Source organism: Octopus sinensis, linkage group LG23 (genome assembly GCF_006345805.1).
Source record: "Octopus sinensis linkage group LG23, ASM634580v1, whole genome shotgun sequence".
Classification (NCBI taxonomy): Eukaryota; Metazoa; Mollusca; class Cephalopoda; order Octopoda; family Octopodidae; genus Octopus; species Octopus sinensis.
The window spans coordinates 4,226,363-4,238,661 of NC_043019.1; the positions used below are offsets into that span (position 1 = coordinate 4,226,363).

At 39.7% G+C, this 12,299-nt stretch overlaps 1 protein-coding gene across 2 annotated transcripts in view; it reads left to right on the top strand.

Annotated features, from left to right (window-relative positions):
- LOC115223561 overlaps positions 1 to 12,299 on the top strand; it is a 47,274-nt gene that overhangs the window by 13,570 nt on the left and 21,405 nt on the right. For both annotated transcript variants that reach the window (XM_036512381.1, XM_036512382.1), the window contains exons 5-7: positions 2,849 to 2,996; positions 4,708 to 4,817; positions 6,545 to 6,652. In XM_036512381.1, the coding sequence (XP_036368274.1) occupies positions 2,849 to 2,996; positions 4,708 to 4,817; positions 6,545 to 6,652 (366 nt within the window). The remainder of the gene's footprint in view (positions 1 to 2,848; positions 2,997 to 4,707; positions 4,818 to 6,544; positions 6,653 to 12,299) is intronic.

Here is a 12,299-nt window from a genome sequence, read left to right on the forward strand (position 1 = left end):
ATGACGATGACTTTCCCTTCAGTGAATTCATGACGGTGAATTTACCCTTCGGTGAATTGATGACGGTGAACTTTCCTTTCAGTAAATTGATGACAGTGACTTTCCCTTCAGTGAATTGATGACGGTGAATTTACCCTTCGGTGAATTGATGACGGTGAATTTACTCTTCGGTGAATTGATGACGGTGAACTTTTCCTTTCGCTGAATTGATGACGGTAACTTTCCCTTCAGTGAATTTACCCTTCGGTGAATTGATGACGGTGAACTTTCCCTTCGGTGAATTGATGACGGTAACTTTCCCTTCGGTGAATTGATGATGGTGAACTTTCCTTTCTGTAAATTGATGACAGTGACTTTCCCTTCAGTGAATTGATGACGGTGAATTTACCCTTCGGTGAATTGATGACAGTGAATTTACCCTTCGGTGAATTGATGACGGTGAATTGATGACGGTGAATTTACCCTTCGGTGAATTGATGACGGTGAATGTACCCTTCGGTGAATTGATGACGGTGAATTGATGACGGTGAATTTACCCTTCGGTGAATTGATGACAGTGAATTTACCCTTCGGTGAATTGATGACGGTGAATTTACCCTTCGGTGAATTGATGACAGTGAATTTACCCTTCGGTGAATTGATGACAGTGAATTTACCCTTCGGTGAATTGATGACAGTGAATTTACCCTTCGGTGAATTGATGACAGTGAATTTACCCTTCGGTGAATTGATGACGGTGAACTTTCCCTTCGGTGAATTGATGACGGTGAATGTACCCTTCGGTGAATTGATGACAGTGAATTTACCCTTCGGTGAATTGATGACAGTGAATTTACCCTTCGGTGAATTGATGACGGTGAACTTTCCCTTCGGTGAATTGATGACGGTGAACTTTCCCTTCAGTGAATTGATGACAGTGAATTTACCCTTCGGTGAATTGATGACGGTGAATTTACCCTTCGGTGAATTGATGACGGTGAATTTACCCTTCGGTGAATTGATGACGGTGAACTTTCCCTTCGGTGAATTGATGACAGTGAATTTACCCTTCGGTGAATTGATGACGGTGAATTGATGACGGTGAATTTACCCTTCGGTGAATTGATGACGGTGAATTGATGACGGTGAATTTACCCTTCGGTGAATTGATGACGGTGAATTTACTCTTCGGTGAATTGATGACGGTGAACTTTTCCTTCGCTGAATTGATGACGGTAACTTTCCCTTCAGTGAATTTACCCTTCGGTGAATTGATGACGGTGAACTTTCCCTTCGGTGAATTGATGACGGTAATTTCCCTTCGGTGAATTGATGACGGTGAACTTTCCTTTCTGTAATTGATGACAGTGACTTTCCCTTCAGTGAATTGATGACGGTGAATTTACCCTTCGGTGAATTGATGACAGTGAATTTACCCTTCGGTGAATTGATGACGGTGAATTGATGACGTGAATTACCCTTCGGTGAATTGATGACGGTGAATGTACCCTTCGGTGAATTGATGACGGTGATTGATGACGTGAATTCCCCTTCGGTGAATTGATGACAGTGAATTTACCCTTCGGTGAATTGATGACGGTGAATTTACCCTTCGGTGAATTGATGACAGTGAATTTACCCTTCGGTGAATTGATGACAGTGAATTTACCCTTCGGTGAATTGATGACGGTGAACTTTCCCTTCGGTGAATTGATGACAGTGAATTTACCCTTCGGTGAATTGATGACAGTGAATTTACCCTTCGGTGAATTGATGACAGTGAATTTACCCTTCGGTGAATTGATGACAGTGAATTTACCCTTCGGTGAATTGATGACAGTGAATTTACCCTTCGGTGAATTGATGACAGTGAATTTACCCTTCGGTGAATTGATGACGGTGAATTTACCCTTCGGTGAATTGATGACAGTGAATTTACCCTTCGGTGAATTGATGACGGTGAATTTACCCTTCGGTGAATTGATGACAGTGAATTTACCCTTCGGTGAATTGATGACAGTGAATTTACCCTTCGGTGAATTGATGACAGTGAATTTACCCTTCGGTGAATTGATGACGGTGAATTTACCCTTCGGTGAATTATGACAGTAATTTACCCTTACCCTTCGAATTGATGACAGTGAATACCCCTTCGGTGAATTGATGACAAGTGAATTTACCCTTCGGTGAATTGATGACAGTGAATTTACCCTTCGGTGATTGAACGGTGAATTTACCCTCGGTGAATTGATGACAGTGAATTTACCCTTCGGTGAATTGATGACAGTGAACTTTCCCTTCAGTGAATTGATGACGGTGAACTTTCCTTTCAGTAAATTGATGACAGTGAACTTTCCTTTCAGTGAATTGATGACGGTGAACTTTCCTTTCAGTGAATTGATGACGGTGAACTTATTCTTCAGTGAATTGATGACGGTGAACTTTCCCTGCAGTCAATTGACGGCAGTAAACTTACTGGACATGGTTATAGACTATTTACCATTTCTGTGGTTCCTCCGTCTCCCCTTTTGATGTCCTAAGCATTTGCTTATTTTGCTTAATGGTTAATCCAACCTAATGGTTAATCTACAACTGTGCAACTATATCTGTTCTCTTGTGTTTGCAACAGATTGCTGTTTTCACTGAAATTTTCCACTAGTATATTTTGTTTTTAAATTTGTAGATACTTCCTAATTCTAGTTCTTGTGTACTTTTGGTATAGCTGTCAGGACAATCCTTCCTCTATATAGTATTGTAAACCTTACATTGAGTTGAAGTTTTTGTGAAGGATCTTGCTGTTGTCATTGTAGATGTTACTATTACTTTGGGCATCATTATGACACAAAATATTTTCTTGGGTTTTCCACAGGTTATGGAGGATACAAAGAAGCCATGGTGTACTACAAGAAGGCCATGGATGTATTGAAATCTAGAAACATCCAGTACCGACAGATGCTGCTGTACAATAGCATGGCTTACAATGCCTATATGCGGGGCAATTATGTGGAAGCCTTGAAGTATGTTATACAAGTCATATTAATCTCCTCCGTCTTTCTCCCTCATTAGATTCTCTGTCTGTCTTTTCTTAAACTATCTCTTTATCATACCTATATATCTTATCCTGTTTCTCAACCTCTTGTTCTCTGATTCACCATTTCTCTTTCCTTGAATTGAAATCTTCCACCAAACCTTAGTCACAATTTATGTTCTTAACACTAGCTTAACGATAACTAAGTTATTCTACAAAATTCTTTGTTATATTTAAAGTAATTGAAAGAAACACAGATCATCTCAAAATAAATACAGTAACAAAAGGGTTCAGTCAAATGTGTCTTCAATTTGCACAAGATTTGACTGCTATTTCTAACAAGTCCAAACAACTGTGTGAAACAAAATCTGCAAATTAACCCTTTTCATACCAACCCGGCTGATACCGCTTCTGGCTCTGTTGTACAAATGTCTTGTTTTCGTAAGTTTTGAATTAAAATCTTCCACCAAACCTTAATCACAATTTATGTTCCTAACACTAGCTTAACGATAACTAAGTTATTTTACTAAATTCTTTGTTATATTTAAAGTAATTGAAAGAAACACAGAGCATCTCTGAATAAATACAGTAACGAAAGGGTTAAACAACCCTTGTTCAGTGACCTTTTGAGCAGCATAGGTTACTCGACCTGAAGAAAATTCCTACTGGGCCCCACCTGCAAGGTCATGCACTTTTTATCTTGATATGAGATTACCATGTTGCGCACATATGGTTGTGATACATGTGTCTGGTGTACCCTTATAAGACGGGTAGTCATGCTGGGTATATTGGGCTTCTCATATTTGTACTCCAGTGATGGCATACGCTGCTCTCTCATTCAGTAATAATAATAATAATAATAATTGTGGCAATTATATTAATGACAATGCACATAATTATGGTGTGGACAGAATTGATGGTGATGTGATGAATTGGTAGAGTACTTGAGGTATTTGCAACAAATATTGTAATAAAAGTAGTAGTAGTAGTAATGCCAATAAAACTACTAATAATAGTGATGGTGATGATGATGATGATAATGATAATAATAATAATAAAGAAGGAATATATTCACAGACATGACAGAGTTGTGACCTACATACACAGGAAGCTATGCCAACATTATGGAATAACAACAGAAAAAAGATGGTATAGGCACACACCAGAAAAGGTCACAGAAAACAGGAAAGCAACATTACTCTGGGATATGCCAATACACACAGATAGAGAAATTAAGGCCAACAGACCAGATATAGTTGTCAGAGATCATGAAGAAAATAAATGATTTCTAATTGATGTATCAATACCAGCAGACGACAACGTGTCTCTAAAAGAAATGGAGAAACTTTCAAAATACAAAGACCTGGAAATAGAGGTAACTTGAACGTGGAATCTAAAAACAGAAACAATTCCTATTATAGTAGGTGCATTAGGCATGATAAAAAAATATTCAGACAAATACATAACAAAAACACCAGGACTTACAAACACATATAACATACAGAAAATTGCACTACTGGGCACTGCACACATCTTATGCAAAGCACTTTCAATACAATAACCATCAGAGCATTACAACAAATCACAACACATACCCAAGGCACACAGAGCTGTGCTCGATAGTGAAGTGAAAGCACGCTATAAAAATAAAACTACTGAATAATAATAATAATAATAATAATAATAATAATAATAATTAGTTTTGCAGAAGCCGGTTACAACATGACTGCTGATGATGCCAACCCACAGATGGTGCTGAATGCAAGGATCACATGTGCCTCTACCATGGCCTACAACCTCTTGTTTGTTGGTAATAACTGTATTATGTCTCTCATGGTGGTGGAGGTGTGGTGGTTGTTGTTGTTGTTGTTGTTGTTATATGGTCCCGGGTCAGCCCTTGCTGAGCAGATATATGACCAAGCATATATATCAGCTGCCACTAGTCTGCCCGTTTCCCTGCGTATAAGGAAACAAGGGCTACATCGTCACCTGATGTGGCCCTTTATTTAAGTGGCTGTGATTTGAATAGGAAAGGCGTAGGAGTGGCTGTGTGGTAAGTAGCTTGCTTACCAACCACATGGTTCCAGGTTCAGTCCCACTGCATGGCACCTTGGGCAAGTCTCTTCTACTATAGCCTCGGGCCGACCAAAGCCTTGTGAGAGGATTTGGTAGACAGAAACTAAAAGAAGCCTGTTTTGTATATATATGTGTTTGTATATGCTTGTGTGTCTGTGTTTGTCCTCCCAACATCGCTTGACAACCGATGCTGGTGTGTTTACGTCCCTGTAACTTGGTGGTTCGACAAAAGAGACCAATAGAATAAGTACTAGGCTTACAAAGTCCCGGGGTCGATATTTGCTCGACTAAAGGCGGTGCTCCAGCATGGCCGCAGTCAAATGACTGAAACAAGTAAAAGAGTATATATGTAAATGTAAAAAAAAAAAAATGAGAATAAATGCTCAACACGACATTGGTGGATGAAGGTTCTTGATTTGTGCATTAAGACTACAATTGGTTTCATGTTAAGAAAGTATCTTAACAGTTTTTATATTATATATATATATATATATATATATTGGGTTGTCCGGAAAGTTCGTGCCGATTTTTAAAGGAAAGAAAATAGTCAATAAATACTTGCCATTACATTTTTTAATCAACCAAATATGAACCATTTTGTTGCACAATGCGTCTCCATCTTTCCTTTAACTTGAAAATACCCTCTTCCCAGAATTGAGGTGGTTTCATGGCAAAGAATTCATCAAGGTATCTTTTTACGTCATCCAAGGAATTGAAATTTTTACCATTAAGACTATTCTACAGAGACCTGAATAAGTTGAAATCTGAAGGAGCAATATCTGGTGAATATGGAGGGTGGGATAACACATCCCAGCCAAGCTCCAGCAATTTTTGTCTGGTTCCCAAAGCATCAAATGCCGAAAATGAACTTTCTTCCATTTTAAATGGTTATAGAATTAACACAGATTATAGGAGCATAAACTGTCTTCCACGAAAAGATAGCTTAAACTGTGCTCTAAATGGAGGTGTAGTCAAATCCTATTTCATGGACTCAACCATGTTCTAAAATAAGTCGAAAGGTAAGCTACTATTAATCGGCACAAACTTTCCAATCAACGCAATACATATATTATTATTATTATTATTATTATTATTATTATTATTATTATTATCATATATATGTATATATTATATATATATATAATTATATATATATGTTATATATATATTATTATTATTATTATTATTTTATATATATATATATATATCATTATCATTATTATATATTTTTCTTTATTGTAGTAAAATTGACTTACAACTGTTTCCAGTAGTTGTTACAGGTTCAACCTTTGCAGTTCTCTTCAAGACTTGATCCACCAACATTATGTGGGCCAGTGGTAACAGGTAACATGTGGGGAAAATGCTTTAACATGATCCATGTGCCACATGAGTTAATTGCTCAAAGGGCTTTTTATATATTCTTACAATGGTTATATATATATTTGTTCTTCCTCTTTGCAGGTTTTTATGACAGATGCGAGAAATTATTGATGGAAAACTTGGAGAAAGCCTCACATCATCCCAGTCTAGCTGTTATGTTGAACACAATGGGTATTAATTATGAAAGGAGTAAGTGTGGTCCCTCTATTTAAAAAAAATTTTTTTTACTCTTTTACTTGTATCACTCATTTGACTGTGGCCATGCTGGAGCACCACCTTGAAGGGTTATTAGTCGAAAAACTCATCCCCGGGGGCTTATTCTTTTTAAAGCGTAGTACTTATTCTGTCAATCCCTTTCTTCCAAATTTTCCAAATTGCCAAATTTATGGGAACATAAACACACCAACACCGGTTGACAAACGGTGATGAAGGAACAAACACACACACACATACATGCACACACGCACACATTAATATATACATAATAGTGTCTTCTACTATAGCCTCGGGCCGACCATAGCCTTATGATTGGAACTGATAGACAGGAACTGAAAGAAACTTATATATATACACTCATATACATATATATACACACATATACATATATATACACTCATATACATATATATACACACATATACATATATATACACACATATATATATATGTATATATTTACAAATATATATACATATATTATATAGAGGGCATTATTACACATAAATGCCGCATGCTAGGAGGGACTCTTAAAGTCAAAACTACCAAAAGAAACATATCGTACCGAATGCAAGTCTGGAAGCAAGTCATTTAAAAACTGCATTCGGTACGATATGTTTATTTTGGTAGTTTTGACTTTAAGAGTCCCTCTTAGCGTGTGGAATTTGTGTAATAATGCCCTCTATATAATATAAATATATATATTCAAGTGAAAAAATTTACTAATTTTTTCTCTTATGAGGTTTTTCACGCTAACTACTTGATAATTTCTTATGAAGATTTTATCCTATTTTTAAATTATATATATATATGTATATATCTGTGTGTGTGTGTGTGTTTTTTGTGTCTGTGCTTCCCCCCCCCCCCGCCTGCTCCATCACTACTTCACAACTGGTGTTGGTGTGTTTACATCCTGTATCTTAGCTGTTCAGCAAAAGAGACTGATAGAATAAGTACTAGACTTCTCAAAGAATCAGTCCTGGTGGGTGGCGGGGTGGGGTCAATCTCTTCGACTAAAACCCATTAAGGTAGTGTTCTAGCATGGCTGAAGTCAAATGACCGAAACACGTTAAAGGATAAAAGGGTACAAGTTGAAATATTTCAGATCAAAATTTACAGCCCAAAATAATTTAGGTTAACTCCAAGACAGCTTTTCCTTGGGGGACCAAAAACCTGCATGTGAAATGCAGCAGGAATTGGAAAGACATTGACAATGTTTGAATAGTTATTCTCAGCCCTTCCAAAGTGCCTTGGATCGCATGATGGCCTGCTGTACTTACCTTGGATCGTAGGGCGACCTGCTGTGTTTGAGGAGGACTGTTGAGTCAAGTACATCAACATCAAAAGATCAAATGGAAATTGTAGTTGTGATACCTGTGCCGGTAGCATGTAAAAAGCACCATCCAAATGTGGCCAATGCCAGGGCCGCCTTGACTGGCTTCCGTGCTGGTGGCATGTAAAAAGCACCAACCGATTGTGGCCGTTGCCAGCCTACCCTGGCACCTGTGCCGGTGGCATGTAAAAAGCACCATCCGTGCGTGGCCGATGCCAGGGCCACCCTTGACTTGGTCAGATTCAAAGATCATACTATCAGCAACAGTCATGATTACAATTTCATGGGTGTCGTTTACGTGACTCCAACAATGGCCACAACTACAATTTCACTTGGCTTGATGAGTCTTCTCCAGCACAACATATCAACCGTCCAACCCATGCTAGCATGGAAAACAGACGTTAAATGATGATGATGATGATGATGATGATGATGTTTGCATTATGTATTACATTGACCTGTATGCTGGAAAATATGTTATGACCTAATCTTTCTAACAGGCAAATCTCAAATCCTGTTGTTGTATCACCATAGAGCAGGGGTTTTCAACCATTTTTTTTATCAACGGACCCCTTTGATTACAATTTTATTCTTGTGAATCCCCATAGCTGTTCAATGTTTAAGAACTAGTTTTATAGAAACTTCTTTCAAAATTCCTATTTTGTTTTTCACACGGTGTGGAGGCGCAATGGCCCAGTGGTTAGGGCAGCAGACTCACGGTTGGAGGATTGCGGTTTCGATTCCCAGACCAGGCATTGTGTGTGTTCATTGAGCGAAAACACCGAAAAGCTCCACGAGGCTCTGGCAGGGGGTGGTGGCAACCCCTGTTGTACTCCTTCGCCACAACTTTCTCTCACTCTCTCTTCCTGTTTGTTGAGTAACGCTGCGATGGACTGGCATCCCGTCCAGCTGGGGGGAACACATATGCCACAGAAACCGGGAAACCGGGCCCATGAGCCTGGCTAGGCTTGAAAAGGGCAACGTTTATGGTTTTTTTTCACACAGTGTAAGTTGATCTATGTAAAATGTTAGAGAAAGAAACCTAGCTGTTTCTTGCAATACATACATCTAATGCAGGGGTTCTTAACTATTTCTTATCTATGGACCCCTTCGATTACTCTTTTATTCTGGTGGACCCCACTAGCCATTCGATGTTTAAAAACTAGTTTTACTCTTTACTCTTTTACTCTTTTACTTGTTTCAGTCATTTGACTGCGGCCATGCTGGAGCACCGCCTTTAGTCAAGCAAATCGACCCCGGGACTTATTCTTTGGAAGCCCAGTACTTATTCTATCGGTCTCTTTTGCTGAACCGCTAAGTTACGGGGACATAAACACACCAGCATCGGTTGTCAAGCAATGCTAGGGGGACAAACACAGACACACAAACATATACACACACACTTATATATATATATATATATATATATACGACAGGCTTCTTTCAGTTTCCGTCTACCAAATCCACTCACAAGGCATTGGTCGGCCCGAGGCTATAGCAGAAGACACTTGCCCAAGATGCCACGCAGTGGGACTGAACCCGAAATCATGTGGTTGGTTAGCAAGCTACTTACCACACGGCCACTCCTGCGCCTATTTTTATAGAAACTTCTTTCAAAATTCCTGTTTTATTTGTCACACATTAACCTGTGTAGGTTGAACCATGTAAAATGTTACACATGGAAATTTAGCTGTTTCTTACAATAAATACCAATAAAATGATAAACGTCGCCCTTTTCAAGCCTAGTCAGGCTCATGGGCCCGGTTTCCAGGTTTCTGTGGCGTATGTGTTCCCCCCAGCTGGACGGGACACCAGTCCATCGCAGCGTTACTCAAGAAACAGGAAGAGGGAGTGAGAGAAAGTTGGGGCGAAAGAGTACAACAGGGGTTGCCCCCCGACCCCCTGCCGGAGCCTCGTGGCGCTTCAGGTGTTTCCGCTCAATAAACACACTCAACACCCAGTCTGGGAATTGAAACCGCGGTCCTCTGACCACAAGTCCGCTACCCTAACTACTGGGCCATTGCGCCTCTACAATAAATACCAATACATACATCTAAAGCAAAATTTTCAGGGCCTTTAAAATACTATTGTGGATCCCCAACTTGCTATGAGGTTGCGTGGGCCCCCAAAGTTCTTATATGGGCCCTCAGGGGTTATATCAACCCTAGTTGAGAACCACTGCCTTGGAGAATCAGAAACCATTATTAGTAGCCATAGAAACATAATTGTAAGAGGAGAGAACAGACATGTGGGCTAGAGGCTGGAATGTGCCTATTTCTGGTTGTGACCTGAGGTTTTGCAGTGCAGAGTAGTAGCACCAATCCCTATTGTGAGTCTTAGGTCATCAAGGACACACCAGTGTAAATGTACTTGGGATATATCAACTGTGGCCTTTAATAACCAGCCACTCCTTCACTCTGCCTGTATTCTACTTTTCATGCCGAATAATATGGCATATAGTGGTTGTATACTGTCAATTCAATGTGACAGTCCCGTATGGGAATTACACCACCGCTGTTTAGCCCTAGGAAACATCGACGTCTCCTGTTGGCTTTGACGCATTTTCTGTGTCCTTATATTTGCAAAGGGGAGGCATCATCATCATTCATCATTGTTCGACCATGGTCGAGACAATGGAATTTACCATGCTACGCCAGACTTCACGGTTCATCATGGCATTACGGAGGTCCTGTTGCTTGATGCCTGTATCCCTGGAGATTACATCAGGGTAGGAGAGTGTGCGCCCTCTGGCATTGCAAGTAGATGGCTTCCAGAGGAGGAGAGTAGAAATTACCTCTTTTTCAGCTCTACAACAATGTCCAGCAAACCGGACTCTCTTACCTTTCACAAGAGATGACACAGGTGGTAGTTTCCCATATATTTGCATTTTGGTTGGATGACGCTTCCACGAGATATTTTGAGCTCTCATAAGGAGGCGAGTGCAAGTTCCATTCAACCACCTCTCAAGCTTCTTTGATAACGTCCAGGTTTCTGAGCCATATAGTAGAATTGGTTCGATTGTAGCTTTGAAGATTTCAAGTTTGAAGTCTCTACTTAGGTTTGATGACCAGATCTTATGCATGTCATTACATGTCATTACAAAGGGGAGGCAGTACTGTACTGTATATATCTGATTTATTATTTTTATAATTTGTGTAAATGCAAAGCAACACCATGGAGGAATCGACGTAAGCTTAAATGAAAAAGCCGCGATAAGGGAATCGAGATATGGCGAGGGATTACTGTACATACACAACGGACTTCCACACAGTTTCCACCTATCAAATTTACTTACAAGGCATTGGTCAGTCCGGGGTTAAAATAGCCATAAAGACACATAGTGGAATAGAACCCGAAACCATGTGGTGGCTGCAAACCAAGCTTCTTAACCACACAGCCAACTCTACTTATTGATGATAAAAGATTGTTGATTAAATATCGGAAAATAAGGAGACGTCGATGTTTCCTAGGGCTAAATGTCGGTGGTGTAATTCCCTTACGGGACTGTCACATTGAGTTAACGATATACGACCACTATATCGCTCTACCACCGCTTATGTCTCTCTGAGACATTTAGAAATTCAATATTTCTAATTTCGGTGATCAGTAAATAAATTTTACTGAAAATATGATATATTTGCAGAGAGTTTGCAGTCATCTCAGCGACCGAGGCAGACTACCCTGGACTGACGACAAGCAATAGACTCAGAAACATATGTCTTCAGGTGCCTTGTCTCAGCTTGCGGGGGTGATTGCTTCCCCTTTGCAAATACAAGGACACAGAAAATGTGTCAAAGCCGACAGGAGACGTCGATGTTTCCTAGGGCTAAATGGCGGTGGTGTAATTCCCATACGGGACTGTCACATTGAGTTGACAGTATACGACCACTATATCGCTCTACCACCGCTTATGTCTCTCTGAGACATTTAGAAATTCAATATTTCTAATAAATATGGCATAGTCAGAGAATTAAGTTGCACCCATTTCTTTCTGATGTCCATATACAATGTCTAAGTCTCACCACTATACTTCATCACATGTTATGCATATATTTCCAGCAGTCAGCCCTGTACATCACCATCCTCATCGTTTAACATTTGTCTTCTCTGCATGCATGGGTGGGATGGCTGACAGGGGCCGGCTACTGTGTCTGTTTTGGCAGGACAGAGTTTTTATGACTGGCTGTCCTTCCAAATTCCAACCACTCTGCAGGGTCGACTGAGTGCTTTTTATGTGGCACCAGCACATGCAAGGTCAGTTTTGGCATAGTTTTTACAGCTGAATGC